Here is a 23,551-nt window from a genome sequence, read left to right on the forward strand (position 1 = left end):
CCTCCCCGCCACCGCCTACCGAGCCCTCTATAGGAGGGCCCACAGGCACCGCCCAGCCGAGCTTTCCACTCAATGCCCCGCCTACCTTGGCCTACCGCAGCCAACCAGAAGGTGTATCTTTACGAATCCCCGCCCAGAAATGCAGACCGGAAGTCTTTCCACCTTTTGTAGCCAAACCCGAGACCTGACCCCCAAATCCCTGTCTCCTGCCCGCAGCCAAACGGAAGGCTGGGCAGCCAGGACCGCTTACTGCTTGGGGGCTGGAGATGGAAGCTGAGGCTCTAATTCCTCTACCCACTTCCTAGGAGGCTCTGCTATCCCTCCGGTGCCAGTACCCGAGCTGGGGGACCTAAGTACTTCCGAGACGCCCAAGTCCTGCTCCGACGTGATTGGGCTTTCCCATTCTTTCGAGAAGACAGGGAATTTGGGCTTCCGGGCTGGCCGGGAAAACAGATTTTACAGACATGCGGGGTGTGACAAGCTCTCTAACTGGAGAATGAACATTTCACACTTTTACCAGTTTTACACCCAATTGGAATGATTTTATTAGTGCCCATTTCCCGTGCTAGGCTGGGGTCTCCACCAAGGCAGAGAGGTACCATGTATCCGGGGAGCCTGCGACACCCTTGACACTTAGTAGATGATCAAGTACTTGTCGAATGAGTAAATGAATGAACCAGGGCTCCCCAGGTCAGGACTGTGTCCCTAAACCTAAAGGGCAAGGCCACGTGCCCCCTTGACTCCCAATAGCAGGGCCATGTCTTCACCTGAGACCCTGGAGAGTAGTGCTGGGCTTCCCACAGACACCAAAGGACAGGGTGCCTTGTGCTCCCCAACCTAGTGTCATGACGTCCCCAACCATTTCGAGGGCAGGGCCACGGCATGCCTCAGGCTCCAGAAGGCAGCTGTCCGTTTCCCACTCCCACCTCGGGGAGCACAGCAGGGGTCTTCCCATACCCCTACTGGCGGGATTGCGTGTTCCCCAGAGACAGTGGAGGGCAGAGCTGGTGCCTTCCCACTTGTCCCCTCCTCGCCATCCTCGAGGGCAGGACCGTATGAACCCCTCAGATTCCTCCGTGGAAGAACTGTGGCTCCACCAGATCCCAAAAAGCAAGGCCCGTTTCCTACAACCCCCGAGGGAGGGTCGTCCTCACTCCGCCGCCAACCTACTAGCACCATCACCAGACCCTCGAGGGCGGTGCCGTGGACCTCTCCAGATCTCAAAGGGCAGATTCCTACTTCTTACGCCCCCACATCACCCGCCTCGAGACCGCAAGGGTAGAGGTGGGCACCCCCGCCTCCGCACTTTTGCTCGGGGCTCCAGATTGTAGGGCAGGGCGGCGCTTCTCGGAAAGCGAAAGCCGGCGGGGCGGGGCGGGTGCCGTAGGAGAAAGAGGAAGCGCTGGCAGACAATGCGACCCGACCGCGCTGAGGCTCCAGGACCGCCCGCCATGGCTGCAGGAGGTCCCGCCGCGGGGTCTGCGGCCCCGATCTCCTCCACATCCTCCCTTCCCCTGGCTGCTCTCAACATGCGAGTGCGGCGCCGCCTGTCTCTGTTCTTGAACGTGCGGACACAGGTGGCGGCCGACTGGACCGCGCTGGCGGAGGAGATGGACTTTGAGTACTTGGAGATCCGGCAACTGGAGACACACGCGGACCCCACTGGCAGGCTGCTGGACGCCTGGCAGGGACGCCCTGGCGCCTCGGTAGGCCGACTGCTTGAGCTGCTTACCAAGCTGGGCCGCGACGACGTGCTGCTGGAGCTGGGACCCAGCATTGGTGAGGACGTCCCCTTCCTGGCTTCGTACCTGGGGGGTGAGGAGGCTGACTTTCCGCGGCCTCAGCATCCTGTCTCCCATGGAGAGACCCCATTTCCTGCCTCGGGGGCCCGAAGAAGCCTGCAGAGGGAGAACCATGCGGGTCCCGTTCCTTCTTGACAACCGATCGCGGTTATTAAGAAGGACTGGAGAAAGGTCCGGATAGGCGGAGATGGGAAGGAAGCAGCTTAGGCAGAGGCTTTCAGGTAGGGCCAGGAGTCAGAATCAGGCTTCTGTGGGGGCATCTGGGCTGTTTCAAGTAGAGCAACAGGACAGGTGGGGCGATTGACAGTGGACTGTCTTAGAAACCTCAAGTCCTGGGGAAATGCAGCCCTTCTTTCTACTCACTGGCACTTACATAATATACATGCATAGGCGTTGGATACAGCCGCCCACAGACAGGCACACCTTGCTGAGTTGGAATCACTGCACCATAACCAGTGGGTCTCCTGAGCCTTTCTGGCATGCCCAGCCCCTTGCTCACATCTGCCCTGGATCCCAGAAGAAGCAGACCTACCTTGGTACCATTCTTAGGATCCCTAGGAAGGGACAGAGATACAAACCTGACTTCGATGGCCTTCCAGAAAGCCAGAACACCACTGACATCCCTTTGGGTCAGTTAGAGCCAGTGGGAGCTCAACTTCTCAGAGCCGTTGAGCTTCGCCTGGCACCAGTGAACTGGGGAAGCCCTCTAGAACAACCCAGCCAGAGGAGGTGGGACAGCGGCTGGATCCTGACTGTGGGTAAAGAGGTAGGCACTCCCAGGGAGGCTGCTTTACTCTGTCTCTTCCCCACAGAGGAGGATTGCCAAAAGTATATCTTGAAGCAGCAGCAGGAGGAGGCTGAGAAGCCTTTACAGGTGGCCGCTGTAGACAGCAGTGTCCCACGGACAGCAGAGCTGGCGGGCATCACCACACTTGATGACCCCCTGGGTAAGGGTCCAATACTGTTCCCATGGGACAGGTGGAATAGGACATTGTGGTGTTAAGAGCATGGGTGTTTGAAGCAGATGGGCTGTGAGACCTTGGGCAAGTCACTTAATCTTTCTGAGCCTCAGTTTCCTCACTTAAGAAATGGAGATAATAGTCCTACCTCTGGATTGCTGTGAGATGCTCATGAAATAATGTCTGTCTCGTGGTTAATCCAGAGCTTAGCCCCTGAGGTACTCATCTTTCCTCTCCTGGAAAGGGCACTTTCTCTGAGGAGTATCATCTTGGGAAGGGTGCAGGGCCCAGGGTTGCCTAGGCAGGGGACTCTTGGCTGGATCCCTCCCAAGCCTTCCCATGGAGCTCTGACCACCACCCTTGTGCTCTGCACCCAGGGCATATGCCTGAGCGTTTCGATGCCTTCATCTGCTATTGCCCCAGCGACATCCAGTTTGTGCAGGAGATGATCCGGCAACTGGAACAGACAAACTATCGACTGAAGTTGTGTGTGTCTGACCGCGATGTCCTGCCTGGCACCTGTGTCTGGTCCATTGCTAGTGAGCTCATCGAAAAGAGGTTGGCTAGAAGGCCACGGGGTGGGTGCGTGGATGCATGAAGCCCTGCCCTGGGGTCCAGATACTGGGCATCTCCTCCTAGCTGTGCACTGTCCAGCCTGGGCACAGTGGGCCCTTCCTGAAGCTATTCCCAGGGGATATGCTGAACTAAGTTGCCACAGGACCTGCAGCCTGCCCACTCTCCCCTAGGTGCCGCCGGATGGTGGTGGTTGTCTCTGATGATTACCTGCAGAGCAAGGAATGTGACTTTCAGACCAAATTTGCACTCAGCCTCTCTCCAGGTAAGCTCAACCCTGCTCTGGCAAGAGAATGAGGGAATGTGTAGGTGGGGCCTCTGGATTGTCAGCCTTCCCTCCCCAAGGACTGTGGATGCAGTACCAAAGAACTGCTGAAGATCTCTGCACACCTGAGCATGTGTCCATGTATGTGCCTTTTTGTGTGAGTGAATGTGTGCCAGGGGTACTTAGATGGGGGATGGCTGTTGTTAACCCTGGGGTTGAAGACTGGGCTTGTTCCACCATGGGGCAAGGGCCTGATGCCAGCATGGCACCCCTTGGCTTGCAGGTGCCCATCAGAAGCGACTGATCCCCATCAAGTACAAGGCAATGAAGAAAGAGTTCCCCAGCATCCTGAGGTTCATCACTGTCTGCGACTACACCAACCCCTGCACCAAATCTTGGTTCTGGACTCGCCTTGCCAAGGCCTTGTCCCTGCCCTGAAGACTGTTATGAGGCCCTGGGTGTGTGTGTATCTGTCCGCCTCTCCATGTACTTCTGCCCTGCCTCCTCCTTTCGTTGTAGGAGGAATCTGTGCTCTACTTACCTCTCAATTCCTGGAGATGCCAACTTCACAGACACGTCTGCAGCAGCTGGACATCACATTTCATGTCCTGCATGGAACCAGTGGCTGTGAGTGGCATGTCCACTTGCTGGATTATCAGCTAGGACACTATAGAACAGGACCAGCTGGGACTAGGAGAAGGACCAGCAGAGCCAGCTCTGCTCTGAGCCATTCACACATCTTCAGCCTCAGTTTCCTCACTTGAGGAGTGGGATGGGGAGAACAGAGAGTAGCTGTGTTTGAATCCCTGTAGGAAATGGTGAAGCATAGCTCTGGGTCTCCTGGGGGAGACCAGGCTTGGCTGCGGGAGAGCTGGCTGTTGCTGGACTACATGCTGGCCACTGCTGTGACCACGACACTGCTGGGGCAGCTTCTTCCACAGTGATGCCTACTGATGCTTCAGTGCCTCTCTGCACACCGCCCATTCCACTTCCTCCTTCCCCACAGGGCAGGTGGGGAAGCAGTTTGGCCCAGCCCAAGGAGATCCCACCTTGAGCCTTATTTCCTAATGGGTCCACCTCTCATCTGCATCTTTCACACCTCCCAGCTTCTGCCCAACCTTCAGCAGTGACAAGTCCCCAAGAGACTCGCCTGAGCAGCTTGGGCTGCTTTTCATTTCCGCCTGTCAGGATGCCTATGGTCATGCTCTCAGCTCCACCTGGCATGAGAAGGGATCCTGGCCTCTGGCATATTCATCAAGTATGAGTTCTGGGGATGAGTCACTGTAATGATGTGAGCAGGGAGCCTTCCTCCCTGGGCCACCTGCAGAGAGCTTTCCCACCAACTTTGTACCTTGATTGCCTTACAAAGTTATTTGTTTACAAACAGCGACCATATAAGAGCCTCCTGCCCCAAAGCTTGTGGGCACATGGGCACATACAGACTCACATACAGACACACACATATATGTACAGACGTGTACTCTCACACACACAGGCACCAGCATACACACGTTTTTCTAGGTACAGCTCCCAGGAACAGCTAGGTGGGAAAGTCCCATCACTGAGGGACCCTAACCATGTCCCTGAACAAAAATTGGGCACTCTTCTATTCCTTTTCTCTTGTGTCCCTACTCATTGAAACCAAACTCTGGAAAGGACCCAATGTACCAGTATTTATACCTCTAATGAAGCACAGAGAGAGGAAGACAGCTGCTTAAACTCACACAACAATGAACTACAGACACAGCTGTTCTCTCCCTCTCTCCTTCCCAGAGCAATTTGTACTTTACCCTCAGGCTCTCCTCTGGGGAGAAGGTGCCATGGTCTTAGGTGTCTGTGCCCCAGGACAGACCCTAGGACCCTAAATCCAATAGAAAATGCATCTCTTTGCTCCACTTTCAGCCAGGCTGGAGCAAGGTACCTTTTCTTAGGATCTTGGGAGGGAATGGATGCCCCTCTCTGCATGATCTTTTTGAGGCGTTTAGCTGCCATGCACCTGTCCCCCTTTAATACTGGGCATTTTAAAGCAATCTGGAGAGGCATCTTCTACATGTTTTGTACGCATTAAAATAATTTCAAAGATATCTGAGAAAAGCCGATATTTGCCATTCTTCCTGTATCCTGGAATATATCTTGCATCCTGAGTTTATAATAATAAATAATATTCTACCTTGGAAATTTGTGTGTGTGTTGAGTGGAAGAGATTTGGAAGCAGTAATGTGGGTAAGAGAAGCTGGTCCACTGGATGGGTTCCAGCCTGGATTTGGCACGGGCTTCCTGAAAGCTGGGCCCCCTCCTCATAGGTTCAGTCCTCAGCAGGGCTGCAGGCAGAACCAGGAATACTGACCTCAGCTACAGACACTCAGGAGACTGCCCTTCTCTGGCCATGTCCAATCTTTTCTTGGTTGTGCCATGCTCCTGGGTCCTGGTCCAGTCTTGGAGTAGGGGCTGATCTATGCTCCAAAGAGAGTCTGGAGGACCCCCCAACTCCAGCCACTGAGCACTGCATTGTTACTCCTAATAATCTTCTTTGGGCACATCTATGTTAATCCTAAAGGTACTGATCTATTTTTAAAGAAAATATTGCTTTTTCACTGTTGAAGAAAATTTGGAAAAGATAAAGAAAAAAACTCACACATCATAATTCCAGAGAGAACTCTAGTGACATTTTAGAGTGCTCAGACATTGTCAGTGACAGTAGCTTTTTTCTCAATGGTCTATCTGCTGCCACGTCCTGGCTCCTGAGCCACCTGGATGCTGTAGCCTCCCCAGCCTTGCCCCTGTGCCCTCAGGGACTCCTGGGAAGGCCCTGTGTACTCAGAGAACCCCTGAGGCCGAACCTTTCTCTCCAGCATCCCCTGGGGAGCAGAGCCACAGTGTGGCCCTGTTGGTGCCCCCAGGATCTGCCATGTGCTGCCCATGGCTGGGAAGACAGTCCTGGGCTGGTCCCCTCTTGGGAAAAGCCTCTCTTCTCTTAGGCCAGGCTGTTGACCCAAATGTGCTCTCCCCACCCCTATCTGACCCTCACACTCCTCACACCTGCCTGTCTCCAGTGCCTTCCTTCCCATTAGCTGTGTTCCCAAATGTAGATAAAGCTTCCTCTTCTCATTTTCAGTTTTAGTCCTCTACGAGCATTTAAAAGAGAAACTTTCCTTTTTCAATAAGGGAAATTTACTGCTGAAATTATCAAAGGCAAAGCAGGAAACTTTGGAGGGCAGCAGCACAGTTGAAATTCAAAACTACGATTCTGTGTGACGATGGAGATGGATTCCGCCACAAGTCAATGACCAGGGAGAGAATTGGGGAGAGGGATTTCCTCTAGATTAGATAAGACTTGGGTCATAACGATCAAATGTACTGATATAGTATAACTTTGTTGGATTCTGGTTCAAACAGAGCAATTGTAAAAAGACAATATTGAGTCATATATCTGATAAGGGGTTAATATCTGGAATGTATAAAAAAAAACTCTTAGAAATCAACAACAAAAGAAACAAGCAACCTAACACAAAAATGGGCAAAAGACTTGGCAGAAGTTTCTCCAAAGAAGATATACAAATGAGGGACAGGTGTGGTGGCTCACATTTGTAATCTCAGCACTTTGGGAGGCTGAGGCGGGTGGATTGCTTGAGCCCAGGAGTTGGAGACCAGCCTGGACTACATGGCAAAACCCTGTCTCTAAAAAAAAATACAAAAATTAGCCAGGCGTAGTGGCATGCACCTGTAGTCCCAGCCACTCGGGAGGCTGAGGTGGGAAGATCGCCTAGGAGACGAAGGTTGCCGCAAGCCAAGATTGCGCCACTGCACTCTAGCTTGGGCAACAGAGCGAGACCCCGTCTAAGAAAAAAAAGAAACAAACAAAAAGAAAAAAAATACAAATGGCCAATAAGCACATAAAAATATGCTCAATATCACTAATTAGGGAAAGCAAATCAGAACCACCATGAGACAGATACTGCTTCATACCCATTAGGATGGCTACTATCAAAAAAAAAAAAAAAATATATATATATATATATAACAAACATTGGTGAAGATGTGGACAAATCGGAACCTTTGTTCACTTTTGATGGGAATATAAAATGGCATAGCTGCTAAACAGTATGGCAATTCCTCAAAAAATTACAAACAGAATTACCATATGACCCAGCAATTCCACTTGGGAGTATATACCCCAAAGAATTGAAAGCAGGGTCTTGATGTTTGTATATCCATGTTTGTAGCAGCATTATTCACAATAGACAAAAGGTATAACCAAGCCAACATCTATCAACAGATGAATGGGTAAATGAAATGTGGTATATATGTACAAAAGAATATTACTTAGCTTTAAAAATGAAAGACATTCTGACATATGCTGCAACATCAAATAACTTTGATGATATTATGCTAAGTGAAATAAGACAGGCTGGGCACAGCGGCTCATGCCTGTAATCCCAGCACTTTGGGAGGCTGAGGCGGGTGGATCATTTGAGGTCAGGAGTTCAAGACCAGCCTGGCACACATGGTGAAACCCTGTCTCTACAAAAAATACAAAAATTAGCCAGGCATGGTGGCGCATTCCTGTAATCCCAGCTACTTGGGTAGCTGAGGCAGGAGAATCGCTTGAACCCGGGAGGCTGAGGTTTCAGTGAGCTGAGATCATGCCATTGCGCTAACAGAGCAAGACTCTGTCTCAAAAGAAAAAAAAAATTCACACAGCAGAACACTGGGCTGGTAAGGGTGGAAGATGAGGGACCGCACCATCAATTTAGGGGAACATTGTCCCCACTGGCTGCTATTTGCCAGATGATACAGAATAAATGTTTTAAATGCCTTTGGGGATGTCTGGTTCTGAGACAATATAGAGTAAAAACACTTCTCCTTATTCCCTCTGCTAAATACAGGCAAAACACCCTGGACATTATATAAAACACAAATATAAGGAGACTCTGAAAGGTGGAGAGAAGAAGATAGAATGGTTAGGGACCTCAGGACCTATGGAACGACATGGCACTAGCCTAGGGTTTTCTTTTTGCCTATGCCTAATGGATCTCAGACTGAGTATGGAGAAGGCAGAAACCTATAAACTAATGAGTACAGGTAAAGGAAAAAAAAGAAAAAAAAAAAGGAAAACCTGCTCTTACTAGCCAAATGACCAGAAAGGGACAGTCTTGCAAGAAAGAAAGTTTGTAGACAATAACCACTCCAGCTAAACCATAGAAAAAATTGTAGTATTACCTACACCCTGCCAGCAAAGGCCAAATGGGGAATCTAAATTTCCACTCCCACCTTCTTGGGTGTCAGAGGGGGTCTAGTAGAGAGTCAAGACTTTCACCACTGCCCAGCAGTAATGTCCTCTATCATGTCAGTGGAGGCCAGATGGGGAGTAGTAACAAGGCATCCTTCTCCCTCCCAGCCAAGGTGGTATCAGGGGAGACTTAGTGGGCAGCCTGAACTCTCATCCTGACCCAGCAGTAACTAGGCACTCTCTCCCTTGTTCTCCCTCACCTCTACCCTGGGATGTCAATAGAGTAACCTGCACTTCTACCACCACCAGACAGCATTGTTTTGATGTCAAAGAAGGCTAACTAAAACAGAAGATCCAAATGAGATCCAGCCTCATTACGTAGCATCCAAAATGTCCAAGGTTGAAAATCAATCATCATATCAAGAACTAGGAAAATCTCAACTTGAGCAAGAAAAGACAACCAACAGATGCTAACACCAAAATGACACAGATGTCAAAATTTTCTGACAAGAACTTTAAAGCAGCCAGTATAAAAATGCTTCAATAAGTAATTGTAAACATGCTTGAAACAAATTTTTTTAAGTCTCAGAAAAGAAATAGAAGATATAAACAATTAAATTGAAACATTAGCACTGAAAAAAAAAAAAAAGAAAAAACTTACTGGATGGGTTCTGTTGTAAGATGTTGATAGCAAAGAATCAGTGAACTTGAAGACAAACCAATAGGAACCATCCAATCTGAACAAAAGACAGAAAATAGAATGGAAAAAAATTAAGTCTCAGGAATTTGTGGGACAACAAAAAAAGTCTAACATGTATGTCATCAGAGTCCCAAAAGGAGAGGAAAAATAAGTTGGAGCTAAAAGGGTATACAAATAAATATGGTTGAAAATTTGCCCAATATGGAAAAAAAAAACAACCCATAAACCTATACAGCTGATAAGGTGAGCAAACCCCAACCATTATAAACCCCAAGAAATCCACACCAAGGTACATCATAGTCTAACCTCTGAGAATTAAAGACAAAGAAACAAATATTGCAAGCAGCCAGAGAGAAATGATGCCTTAAAAATAATGAACAAATTTTTGAATGGCAGTAGATTTCTTTCATTGGAAGCCACAGAGGTCAGAAGACATTGGCCTAACATTTTTCAAAGACTGAAAAAAAAAACTGTCAACTCAAAATTCTATATCCAGTTAAAATATTATTCAGGAATGAGGAGGAAATCAAGACATTCTCAGTTGAAGAAAAACTATGAGAATTTGTCAACAGCAGGCCTACCCTAAAAGAATAGCTGAAGGAAGTTTTTGAAACAGAAAGAAATACAAGAAAAAAATCTTGGAATACTAAGAAAGAAAAACAAGAGAAACAGTAAAAATATGAGTAAATTGAGTATGCTTTAATTTTCTTAAATTGTCAAAATTATATCTGATGGTTTAAGCAAAAGATTAGTTTAGTGGTCATGCGCAAAATAGATTACGGAAGTTGATAAGCACAGTGGTAATTTCCGCTTCAGGCAATTTCACAAACAAAAAAGAGAAATGAAATGACTACTGGCTGGGAGAAGAAACTCTGGGATCCCCACAATTTCCTCTTTCCTCAAAATATGTAATCCATCAGGTTACCTCCTCTCCTAAACACTCTATGCATTGTCTGATGTAGTTTTCAACTTATGTACAGGAAATATTTGGGACAGCTATAAATGAGGGAGAGTCAAGGCACTTAAAGCAAGGAAAGGTGTCTATACCTCACTGAAACTGATAAAATGTCAACACAAGTAGAACTGTGATAAGTTAACATATGTATAATGTTACACCTAGAGCACCTACTAAAAAATCTGTTCAAACAGATACTCTCAAACACTATAAATAAATCAAAATGAAATTCTAATTTCATTTGGAAGTGCCCAAATTATAGAGCTGGAGAATAGATCAGTGGCTGCCAGTGTTTTGGGATGGTGAGGGAGTGGAGTGGGTGTGACTACAAAGAGGCAGAGCTTTAAGATGTTGCAGTACAGGCTGGGTGAGGTGGCTCATGCCTGTAATCCCAGCACTTTGGGAGGCTGAGGTGGGCGGATCACAAGGTCAGGAAATCGAGACCATCCTGCCCAACACGGTGAAACTCCGTCTCTACTAAAAATACAAAAAATTAGCTGGGCATGGTGGCACGCACTTGTAATCCCAGCTACTTGGGAGGCTGAGGCACGAGAATCACTTGAACCCAGGAGGTGGAGGTTGCAGTGAGTCGAGATTGTGTCACTGCACTCTGGCCTGAGCGACAGAGCGAGACTCCATCTCAAGAAAAAAAAAAAAAAGATGTTGCAGTACGGTAGCTCTGTAACTTGATTTTGGTGGTGGTTACACAAATCTATACATGTGGTAAAATGGCATAGGACTCTACACACGTGTTATACCAAGGTCATGTTCCTGGTTTTGATATTGTACTATAGTTATGTAAGATGTATTCATTGCAGGAAATTGTGCTGAGGATATAGGAACTTCCCTGTACTATTTTTGTAACTTCCTGTAAATCTACAATTATTTCAAAATAAAAAATTCAAGCAATTTTTAATTTAATATAATTAATATAGTTTAATATTGTATTAATATTAAATTTTATTTAATTTATTAATTAATAAGTAAACATATAAGTAAAATTTGTTTTGAGACGGGGTCTTGCTCTGTTGCCTGGGCTGGAGCACAGAGGCATGATCATGGCTCATTGCAACTGCAACCTCTGCCTCCTGGGCTCAAGCAGTCCTCCCAGTTCAGCAACCTGAGTAGCTGGGATTACAGGTGCAGACCACCACACCAGGCTACTTTTTTTTTTTTTTTGGTAGAGACAGGGTTTCACCATGTCACCCAGGCTGGTCTCAAACTTCTGGGCTCAGGTGATCCACCCACCTCAGCCTCCCAAAGTGCTGCTGGGATTATAGGCATAAACCACTGTGCCCAGCCAGAAGTAAATTTATTAATATTGATACTGAAGTTTGCTAATATTTAATAATAATATTTTATATAAATAACATAAAATTAATGTTATTTAAATATTTTAATTAAATATATAAATAAAGTAGAAACAAAAGCCCCTGGGTGCTTATGCAATGACCAAAGCTTAATTTTCCATCTTGTTTTTTAAAGGAAGAATATTTTTCATTATAAAAGTGATCACTGATAACTATATTTACGTATATGTAAAAGAATATGTATTTTCAACCACAATTTCATTTTATGTTGAAAAAATTGACCAACTTGGCTTTTGAGGACCTACTTATTATATTGGTCTAGGTCAAAAGCAGAATATAAAGCTAAGCTAGGCATGGCTCTGTTCTCAAGAAACTTAAAACCCAGTGGAATAACTGAAGCACAAACACAGAAGATCTGAAGAACTCAAGAGTTAGGCAACAGAGTCCTCCATAACGTATGCGCTGGCTGGTGCCAAAGACAGTATGTCCTACAAGTCCTGCAGACAGGCCTCTGTGGGACAAAGGTCTTGAAAAGATGACCTTTAGGGGCTTTGGAAGGTGGTAGAATTGGCAGGTAGACACCAAGAGGGGAAGGAGATTCAAGCAGTAAAGAAATAATTTAAGCAGAAGGGGAAAGTGAGAGGCATATTTAGGAGCAGGGAGTAGACTGGTGGGATAAGACCCTCCAGGTTCAGTAGGAATGACTGGGGGCCCTGGAACTCAGGCTGCAACAGGGAGCATGGATTGTGTCTGGTTAGGAAGGAATTGTTAAAACCAGAGTGTGGAGAAAATTAGTTTAGTGGTCGTATGCAAGATAGATTAGGGAAGTTGATAAGCACAGTAGTAGTTTCTGCTTCAGGCAGCTGCTCAAACAAAAATGAGAAATGAAGTGACTGCTGGATAGGAAGGAGAATCTGGAGTCTCCAGAATTTCCTCCTTCCTCAGATCAAATGGCCCATTCCAGTGTTCCTTGTCCTAAACACTCATGCATTAATTCAACTTGCAATGACCTATCCCTGAGGTCATGAGGGTGGGCCAAGGCCAAGGACATATGAGATAGGTCTCATGTGGCTCTTGTTAAAGGAGATTCCTCTGGTTGCTTATCCATAAGTGAAAATGAATGTGTTTTAAAAACAACAACTTCAGCTGCTTCAGGTGTTATCTCTTTCTAAAGCAGGGCTATCCAACAGAAAGATATTCTGAGCCACATACATAATTGAAAAATTTCTAGCAGCCACATTAAAAAAAGTTGTAAGAAACAGTCAAAATTAATTTTAATAACATATTTTATTTAACCTAAGGATCTAAAATATATAGAATATATGTAAAATATCATTTACATAAAAATGTCATCTCTAAAACATTATTTCAACATGTAATCAATATAAAAACTATTGATGAGATTTTACATTGTTTTCACATTGAATCTTAAAAAGGTACTGTGTGTGTATTTTACAGTTACAGCACATCTCAATTTGGACTAGCCACATTTCAAGTGCTCAATCACTACATGTGGCTAGTGGCTACTATATATTGGATTGTGCTTCTAAAGAACGCTGCTACTCAAAGTGTGGTCCCTGGACCAGTAATATTGACACCATTTATTAGAAATAAAGACTCTCAGGCCCTACTCCAAACCTGACTCATACATTCTGTACTTTGATAGGAGCCCCAAGTAATTAACAGATATAGAAAGGTTGAGAAACGTTGCCCCATGCATTTGGGAAGAGAGACCTAGGATAATACAGTGTTTTTGGCTACCCACCATCAACATTCCATCTCCTCATTTAGATTCCACGCCACGATTTCCCTCCAGACACAGACCAAAACCAAAGAGCACCTCTTTTTTTTTGAGCACTATGATTGGTTCAGGTATGTCATGCGACTTGAACAGATTCAGTGAGACACAATGACTCCTTTGGTAGCTCGACTGTGATTGAATGTAAAAGGTTTTAAATTCTGGAGAGTGATGGGAGGAGAGCCATCATGCTCCAAAGTGGCTCCAGAATTTATATTTGTGTATGAAGGTTTATGTATGAAGCCTGTAGAGAAAACCAGATACTGATGACATCATGTGAGCCCCTGCTTCAAGACTTACTGCCAGAATTTTCAGATATGTGAGCCAGCAAATTCTCTGTTTGTTTAAAATAGTTTGAGTTGTGTGCTAGATATTATCTGTCTTCTCCTCCACATCTTCCCTTTTTCTCCACCAGCCTCTGTGCCCCAAGATAATGACCTTCAAGGATTACATCAACAGGCTCCCCTTGCCCACTGGTTTCCTGTTGGGCTTGGCCAGTAGGAGGCACCAGTGGGAGATCAGAGAGCAGAAAGAGAATGAAGTGAGGATATTTATTCCCTTGGCTCTCTTCTTGTGGGATTGCTGAAGACTGATTACACCTCTCTACAAAAGGCTGCAGCTACTTTCAGGCAGTCTTCTCTCTCTCCTACTTTCTCTGCTTCTAGTAGGCCTTAGTCCTCTTGCTCTGTCAGGCCTAGGAATGATAATGGCTCCTGGAGGTGGTTGGCCCTAGAGTACTGCACTATTCCATTTGGTTTCCCTATTCCCTGCCCATGACTTTGCATGGCTCTTTGCACCGGGCTTTGTGACCCAAGGTATTGACCGGCTCCCCTTGTCCACAGGTTTCCTCTTGGGCTTGGCCAATGGGAGGCATCAGTGGGAGATCAGAGAGTAGAGAGAGAATACTTCCTTTATTAAACTGTCCTCAAATTGTCCATTTTGAGTGTGCCATTTGTTTCCTGTTAGGACCTGACTGGCATAGTAATTGGTATCAGGAGTAGCCTGGAGCCAAGCCCAGCTGAGTCCAACTTAGATCAGCCAAATACAATCTGATCTGCAGACACTTGAACAAGAAGTAAATGCTTAATGTTATCTACCACTGATATTTTGTGGTTGTTTGTCACACAGCATCTTTGTGGCAATAACTAACCAACGCCCTTTGTATGGTCATGTGATTAAGTTATGAGCAATGGGATGTAAGAGGAAGTGATATGTTCAACTTTTAGTCTGTGACCTCAACAGAAAGGTGTGTGCCTGATATTTTCAAAACCTACCCATCTCATGCTGCAGAAATGTGGGTGTGGTGGTGGGAGCTGGAAGCTGCATGTTGAGGATGGCAGAGATGAAATCGGTAGAGCCTGGGTCCCTGACACTACAGAGTTGAACTACCACTCAGGACTGCTTACACTCAGACTTTTATGTCAGAGTGATTTCTTTCCTTTTTTTTTTTTTTTTTTTTTTTTTTTTTTTTAGGCAGGGTCCCACTCTGTCACCCAGGCTGGTGTGCAGTGGTGCAATCTCAGCTCACTGCAAGCTCCGCCTCCCGGGTTCATGCGATTCTCCTGCCTCAGCCTCTTGAGTAGCTGGGATTACAGGTGCACACCACCACACCCTGCTAATGTTTGTATTTTTAGTAGAGACAGGGTTTCACCATGTTGGCCAGGCTGGTCTCAAACTCCTGAGCTCAAGCAGTCCATCCACCTCGGCCTCACAAAGTGCTGGGATTACAGGCAAGAGTCACGGTACCCAGCCAAAGTGAAATGCACTTCTATCTGGCCATTGTTACAGCAGGAATGCTGGCATCCTAATGAACTTTGGGTTTTCTGTCACGAGCAACCGAGACAAAATGGGTTTGTTGCAAGCCCCTTGCAGTCCTCCTGCAACCCCAGTCCCTCCATGTCCACTGATAGTCTGCTTCCTGTTCTGCTGTGGGTCCTGCCCACTTTGCTGTTGAACACTGGGCCCATCTTTAGTCTGCCCTGAATCACTACTGCTCCTGTCACAAGGGCTCCCTTTCCTGCTCTACCAATAACTGCGTGGGTGTTTCCAGCTTCACTGAAGGACTAGCTGTAACCAGACAATTCATATGTCTGCTCTGTAACTTAAAGCATAAAAATCATTAGAGTAGGTATGCACATTTATAACTCAGAGGTGAGAAGACAATGTAGCTTCTTTGTTTTGCGTAATTGAATCTTTTGCATGCACCCTTGCCCTGCTGGGTGGGAAGGGGAAATTTAGCTTGCCAATTAATAATATTATCAGATTTTTTTGGTGTCGTTGTGGGTAACTTGATCACTCTTAGGCAAATGCTGTTTTTTAGGCCTTCTTCCCTTCTCCCTTCATCTTGCCAAGATGGTGTCTGGGAGTTTGGGAAAGAGAAGACTCATGTGACCTTGTGGTAGAAAGAAAGAGTTGCCTTGGATCTCTGTGAGCAGGTCCTTGTACTGTCCTCTGGCTCTGCCATGGAGTGCCTGACCTGATTTGATTCCTGACTTGCTATGTGTCACCTGCTGAGATGCAGCGGGCCTCATCTGGCTTTAGGAATGTGATGCCAGCATCCAGCACCGAAGTCTATAGTTCCAACCATTTTCTTTCAGTCACAAAGTCTCACCTCTGTAGACTTTCATTCCAACTCTCTGTACAGGCCTCCACAACACCTCCCCATGCCTTCATGGGGCACAGGAAGCTCTTTTTCTATCTAGGATTTGAAGGGGTTAAGTTTTTGGGCAGGGCATTCTGTAGGACAGTTATATGTAATTCTATGTCAATATTACACTCATGCTCAACTAGACACTGCAGAGCTAATTGAATTAGCATTTACCTAAGAGAGACCAGGTTACCCATAATAGGAGGATAACGTCTTCACTGCCTGCTGGATGGGGTCCACTGCCATTCACCAGGAAAACAGTGCCAGTTCTGGGGGCCTAGGCCCCTTTGGACACTGGAAAATGATCTCTTTAGGTAGATTGCTCACAGCTGTGCACACGGAGAATCGTTCATAAATATTTGTGAATTGCATTTGATCGAGACTAAGGGGCACTTTAGTTCCCATTTCCTGATGTCTTAAAAATTCCAATTCAAAGCTTACACAGGCAGAGCCCTCTCTAATTTTGGTAGACCCTGAACCCTAATTCATTTGTTCAGGTTGGGTACAAAGCAAAGAAAGCTTCACAATCCACTGGGAATCAAATAGAAAACTTCTATTTCCTTAATCAGATTTTGCAATAAGAAATTAGGCAGTGCCATGGGCAAGCAATGATGCAGCAGTGGTATGGTGTGAATGACATCACACAGATGTCTGTTTTTCCTGTTTTTCCTGAGTAAGCAGACCTGAGTCAAACCATTCAGCATTGTTGCCCAATCTTTGTCTCTGTAATGCTTCATTCTATTTCCATCAACCTATAATTACTGGCTATCCCTTATTCAACACTTAAAATAAGCCAGGCACTGTGCTAAGCATTTCCAGGAATTTCTGGAGCAAGTTTCTTAACATTTCTGAGTTTTCTCATCCGTAAAACTGGCATAAAACTTCACAAGGCTATTTTACTGATTAAATGAGGTGTTTATATCCCTTAGCGTGTTGCCTAGCACTTAAATCTAATGGCTGCTCAGGGCTTTTTATCTGAATTCATGTTATGAAAGTAGGCATTATATTACATGCTGTCTGAATCTATTCAGCTCCTGAGTTCAGAGAGTGGGGGATACCAAGTTATCTGAAAATAAATATGAATATTCAGTTCCTGGGTTTAGATAGTGATGGTACCTGTAGTTTTGAATGTTTTATAAATTATAGCTGCCTCTCAGAGATACTCCTGCCCAAGGCTGAGAGTTGACTAGCATATTTTTTGCAGATTTTCCTAAAAAGGGGAGAAAATCAGCTCTTCATAAGTTTTCAGACTGTCATTATGCTGACAGGACTTAAGGTGGGCAAAAAACGAAAACCCCAGAAAAATGCCTTACTTCCTTTCTAGTCATAGGGTATTTCCACTCCTCACAGGGGACCTACAACCTAATTTGAAATACAGAATATTCACAAAAAGAGAAGACTATGGGTACATGGCACCACAGGCTAAGTACCCAGAAATGGTCTGAGGGAGGTGGTAAGCATATACAACTGCCCTCAGGGCTGGAACAATCTCAGAAAAAGCATTCCAAGGGATGTGGGTGGAGCAGGGAGGGTGGGTCATCAGTTGAACCGGGCAGAGCAGGTAAGACCTGGACAGGTGGAGCCAAAGAAAAGTGGCATTCCTGGAAGGAGTAATAAGCTGAGCACAGGGGCTGAAGGAGGCACAATGAGACCAGGTGGGAATGGAGCATGTTGGTGTCTCCTCAGAGTGAAAGAGAGGAAGGGCTGGGGTGGGGGTGCCATAAACACTGGTATTACCTGAAATATGAAATCGAATTTAAATTTTGAAACATACTTAGAAAGAGCACATGAATATTTATGAATAGTTGAGCATGTGTGTACCCATCATCCAGGTTTAGAAATAGAACATGACCCGTATCTTTTAAGTCCTCCGTGTGCCCTATCTGGGCTGCAGCCTTCTCCTTCCCCCTAGAGCTAATCACTAACTTGAATTTTTTTTGTTGTCTCCTTGATTTTCTTAAGCATCTAATACAGAAGTTCATTCAATTGTACTTTCTTTGATCTTTCTGTGAATGCAATCATACTCTATGAATTTTTCTGTTACTTTGTTTCTATCAGCATTGTTTTGTGTGTGCCTGTGTGTGTGTGTTGGGGGGTGGTTGTTTTGTTTTTCAGGCAGTCTCACTCTGTCGCCCAGGCTGGAGTGCTGTGGAGTGATCTCGGCTCACTGCAACCTCTGTCTCCTGGGTTCAAGCGATTTTCCTGCCTCAGCCTCCCTAGTAGCTGGGATTACAGGCGCCTGCCACCTCGTCTGGCTTATTTTTGTATTTTTAGTACAGTCAGGGTTTCACCATGTTGGCCAGGCTGATCTTGAACTCCTGACCTCAGGTGATCTGCCCATCTCAGCCTCCCAAAGTGGTGGGATTACAGGTGTGAGCCACTGTGCCCGGCCTGTTTTGGGATTCATCTATATAGCTGTAGGTAAATTCTGCTGCTGTATAATGTCCATTGTATGAATACTTTTACACTCTATTTGGGTGATTTCCTTTACTTAGCCATTACAAAACCTGCTGATGTAGGTATTCTAGTATATATTATTTGGGATACAAGTACAAAAGTTTATTTTGATTGTATACCAGGAGTGGAATTGCTGGGTTGTAGGGGAGGCACAGGTTCTACTTTGCTAGGTAATACCAAACTGTTTTCCAGGTACGTTGCATCAATTTTCATTCCAACTAGCAGAGGATGAGAGTTTCTGTTTTCCTCATCTTGGCCAACATTTAGTATTCTCTGGCTTTTTAGTTTTTACCTATTGGTGAAGGGTCAAGTTATATCACATTTTAGTTTTAGTTTGCATTTTCCTGATTAACGCAGCTGAAGTTTATGTTTATGGGCTCCCAAAATATTTCTGTGGAATCAATCTTGGAGAATTGCTTTCAGCAATGTAAGTCACGTTGTATTATTTGGTATTTCTCCTTTAAAGAGCTCAAACAATACACAGAAAGCAAATGTGTGTTGCACCTCCATGTACCTTCCAGAACTTATTCTATATATTTACATACAGGTAGAAATTGAATTTATTTTACAAGTTGCTTGTTTACCTTAATATAGATCATCCTATTTCAGTATGTACAGTTCTACTTCATTCTTTCTTTTTTTTTTTTTTTTTGAGACAGGTCTCACTCTGTTGTCCAGGCTGTACTGCAGTGGTGTAATCATGGCTCACTGCAGCCGAACCTCCCAGGCTTGTGATTCTCCCATCTCAGCCTCCCAAGTAGCTGGGACCACAGGTGCACACCACTATGCCCAGCTAACATTTGTATTTTTTGTACAGACGTGGTTTTGCCATGTTGCCCAGGTTGGTCTTGAATTCCTAGGCTCAAGCAATCTGCTTGCCTCGGCCTCCCAAAGTGCTAGGCATACAGGCGTGAGCAACTGCACCCGGCCTACTTCATTCCTCTAACTGTTGTGTAATGTTTCATGGTATGGATGAACCATAATTTTACCAGTCTACACTTTCTCAATTAAGTAATTTTTTTAACAAGTAATATGGATTTATGATATCCAAAATGTAAAAAAGGATATATCCCTCCCACTCCTTTTCCTCAACAAGTTATTACCTTTGGCCTGGAGGCAGCCAAAATGAGCATTTGTGGTGGAAATTGGCTAGATGCTCACCAATCCCATCTGTTTCTTCTTCCTGAGCACACAGAAGCCATTTCTCAGTTTCCCAGAGTTAGGTTGGAGTCAGATGACTTGGTCTGACCAATACAATATGGGAAGAGGTAACAGATACAGCTGAATCTTGGCCCACTTTGTGGTGTTCTGTCTCTCAACTGAATGGCTGGCTGAAGGCAGAGGATCCAGCAAAGACTCCAAGAAGGCCCCAGAAGATGGCGGTGCCTCAAGATGGAGACAGCCAAAATCTCTCATTCTCCTCTTGAAGGAGAGGGACCAGAGACCTCTGCACTGGACTTTATGTGTGTGAGAAAAAAGCTTTTGCGTTAAGCCATCCAGATTTTTAGGTTGTTGCTTCAGCTAGCATCAATTACACTAATACAGAAAATGTCTTATGTGTCCTGAGATGTTCCACATAATAGACACAAGCAATTACCAGTCCTCTATCAAAGAACACATAGGCTGTTTCTAAATTTTCTCTATTACAATAATGCCACAATAAACATCCTAATTAATTGGGTTTTCAGACATATTAAACCTTTAAGAGTGTTTGAAATGTTGCAGGCACTTAGGAATCTGCTCCACCCCAGTCAGGTATTTCCCATCTTTTGCTCAGTTCAGCTTGAGCTCATCTAGTTGGCATGGTGCCAGCCTGGGAGAACCTGACACTCCTTTCTGGCTCAGAACCCAGCTTGATGCTGAGACTGTACTTTCTGCAAGAACAGATTTTTTTTCCTACAATAACATTTATACATATGCATTTTTGCGGGCCTTGAGTGTCCATCACTTTAGACATTCATTTCCTGGGACTGCCAAGCTGTCAGTTTTTCACCAGGCTCCAGACTCCTAGCTTGCGCGTGTCTCCTCTACTCTCACACTTCTTCTGTTTAATCAACACCACGCCTGAATGCATGCCTCTGCAGGGTACTATTCCAGGCACAAAGTGAAAAGCACACCTAAGGGGGTTTGGTTGTTGTCATCCTCCCATCACATTAAGTGTGATATGTGATAAGAGATAGATGGGAGGGAATACATTCTAGCAGTCTATAATTGGTCCTGGTACTGACGTGAAACTGCTGAGAAAATCAGCTCAGGTCAGAGGTATAAGGTTGTGCTTTTCTTTATATTCAGGTTTCTCACATAGAGTACACATTAATTTTTAGAATTTAATCAAAGGAGCCTATAAAACTTGAATTGTTACAGCTATAATTCTCCACTTCAAGACATCACTAGTCTTGAAATCAGTCTTTTTTCCTCTATTCTGCAGGCACTAAAAGCAAAGCCCGATGCAAGTAAGTTGCTTAAGGGTAATAAAGTAAGAGGAAGAAGCATGAATATACTTTTGTTCCCCGTTTCTCAGTTCAGTGAGTCTCAACTTTTGGGTTTACGCACAGTAGCAGATGCGGTCTATACTGAGCTCATATCCTTTGGGCCTACTCTGGAGTTTGCTATTAGAGAGTTCTAACACAAGAGAAGGACTGCCTGTGTCTGCATGAGTGCATTCTCCGACCTTAGGAGCGTGCTTTTCCAAGCACTGAGCTGGGTAGAGGTGCAGGAGTGTTAACACCCTAAAGAGGAAGGGAGTTGGTGGGATAATAGCTCAGCTTCCTTGCCTCTTAGTGAGACAATTCTGAAGAGTGTTCCATAGTTTCCCAGATGGCTCACAGGAGGATTAAGCCTGGTTGCCCACACAGTGACCCCTTATTAATGCACCCTTAATGACTATCCTTCCTTTCCTGTCTTACTTCTCCACTCCTTCAAAAGAGGAGTTGCCTCTTGGAATCACCTTCTAAACAAACCATTTGTACCCAAATCCTGGTCTCAGAGTCTGATGTTGGGGGAATCCAAACTAAGACAAGAGTTCCTTTGAAAATGTAAGGAAAAACAAGGTCCCTCTCCTCCGGAAAATATGCCATACTTCCAAGAAACCTAGGTAGGATTTGGTGAAATTCTGATAAAAGGGCCACGGTTCCAGAATCATCCTACCTTCCCTCTTCCCCCATCCTCTGAAGACTACTGACAGAGCTATACACAAGAAGCAGCATCATAATATAATAGGTATAAAAGCATTTATTAAAAGCTTCAAAAGTGCCCCAAATACCCACTGTACCCTGTTTAAAATACAATTGACCCTTGAAAAATGAGGACATTAGGGTTACTGACCACCTACACAGTCAAAAATTCATGTATAACTTTGGTTACCCCAAAACTTAATTACTAATAGCCTACTGTTGATTGGAAGTCTTACTGATAACATAAAGTAGATTAACACATATTTTGTAGTTACATGCATTATATACTGTATTCTACAATAAAGCTACAGAAAAGAAAATTTAAAAAATCTAAGGAAGAGAAAATATATTTACTATTCATTAGGTGGATGTGGATCATCACAAAGGGCTTCTCATTGTCTTCACGTTGAGTAGGCTGAGGACAAGGAGGAAAAGGAGTGGCTGGTTGGTCTTGCTGTCTCAGGGGTGGCAGAAACAGAGAAAATTCATGTATTATTATCAGTAGACCCCATAGTCCAAACCTGTGTTGTTCAAGGGTCAACTGTACTCACCACATGGCTGGCTTCCTAACTATTCTCTGTCACAGTATACTTGCCTTTCCCTACATGATTTGCTTAGTTGCTTACTGTTTTCTACCAGACTGTTCCCTGAAAACAGAAACTGAGTCTGCTTTGGTCACCACTGTATACTCAGTGTTTATGACAATACTCTCTTTCATGTGGAAGGTAATCCATAGGCTGAGAATGAGGTTGAGGTTTAGATTTCTGGCCTCAAAGAGCCACCAATTCCTTGCTCATTAAAATCACAGGATCCTAACCTCTATCAGGCTACATGGAGAAAATCAAGGAGACAGGATAAATGAAATGAGCAGATCTGCAGAGCTGGTTCTGGCTCAACTAATCCATCAAGCTATGTGTGTGGAGGAGGCAGAACAGAATCCATTGGTGACCCCGCCTGCCAAGAACATGGGCCAATTAACATCTTGAATTTTCACTATTAGATTAGTAGCTCCTTTTCACTGGGGAAGGGGAAATAAGGAGGAAGGTTGCCAAAATCTCTCCCTGAACTATATCCTATTATATTTATATTATATATATTTAATATATATAATATATATTTCACATATAATATATATTTCTTATACTATATATTTCATATGTATTATATATATTTCATATATAATATATATTTCATGTATAATATATATTTCATGTATATTATATATTTCAACTATGTTATATATTTCATATATAATATATATTATTTCATGTATATTATATATATTTCATATATATTTCATATATAATATATATTTCATACATATTTCATATATAATTCACATATATTATATATTTCATACATATTTCATATATATTTCACATATATTATATATTTCATACATATTTCATATATATTTCACATATATTATATATTTCATACATATTTCATATATATTTCACATATATTATATATTTCATACATATTTCATATATATTTCATATATATTTTATATTTCATACATATTTCATATATATCATATATTTCATATGCATTATATATTTCATATATTATATATATTTCATATGCATTACATATTTCATATGTATTTTGTATTTCATATGCATTACATATTTCATGCATTACATATATTTCATATGCATTACGTATTTCATGCATTACAT

General features: G+C 44.3%; 2 protein-coding genes across 4 annotated transcripts in view; one reads left to right on the forward strand and one right to left on the reverse strand.

Moving 5' to 3' along the window:
• Positions 1-72: 72 nt before the first annotated feature.
• MYD88 (MYD88 innate immune signal transduction adaptor) lies at positions 73-5,777 on the forward strand. Of its 3 annotated transcripts, none has more exons than XM_054680243.2 (5): positions 73-1,779; positions 2,615-2,749; positions 3,139-3,300; positions 3,508-3,599; positions 3,883-5,777. In XM_054680243.2, the coding sequence occupies exons 1-5, from the start codon at positions 1,413-1,415 to the stop codon at positions 3,901-3,903; spliced, it is 777 nt and encodes a 258-aa protein (XP_054536218.1). In that variant the 5' UTR covers positions 73-1,412; the 3' UTR covers positions 3,904-5,777. The 3 variants fall into 3 exon arrangements, with proteins under 3 accessions (XP_054536218.1, XP_009443103.1, NP_001123935.1); NM_001130463.1 differs by having other exon boundaries at positions 1,452-1,779; positions 3,139-3,319; positions 3,883-4,037; XM_009444828.3 differs by lacking the exon at positions 2,615-2,749 and having other exon boundaries at positions 3,139-3,319.
• LOC101058262 (uncharacterized) overlaps positions 512-23,551 on the reverse strand; it is a 28,170-nt gene continuing 5,130 nt past the window's right edge. Inside the window, 2 exon segments of the mRNA NM_001280446.1 lie at positions 512-1,898; positions 9,491-9,566. Of these exon segments, the coding sequence (NP_001267375.1) occupies positions 1,236-1,859 (624 nt within the window). The 5' untranslated portion in view covers positions 1,860-1,898; positions 9,491-9,566 and the 3' untranslated portion in view covers positions 512-1,235.

This window comes from Pan troglodytes, chromosome 2, assembly GCF_028858775.2.
Source record: "Pan troglodytes isolate AG18354 chromosome 2, NHGRI_mPanTro3-v2.0_pri, whole genome shotgun sequence".
In the NCBI taxonomy this organism is placed as follows: Eukaryota; Metazoa; Chordata; class Mammalia; order Primates; family Hominidae; genus Pan; species Pan troglodytes.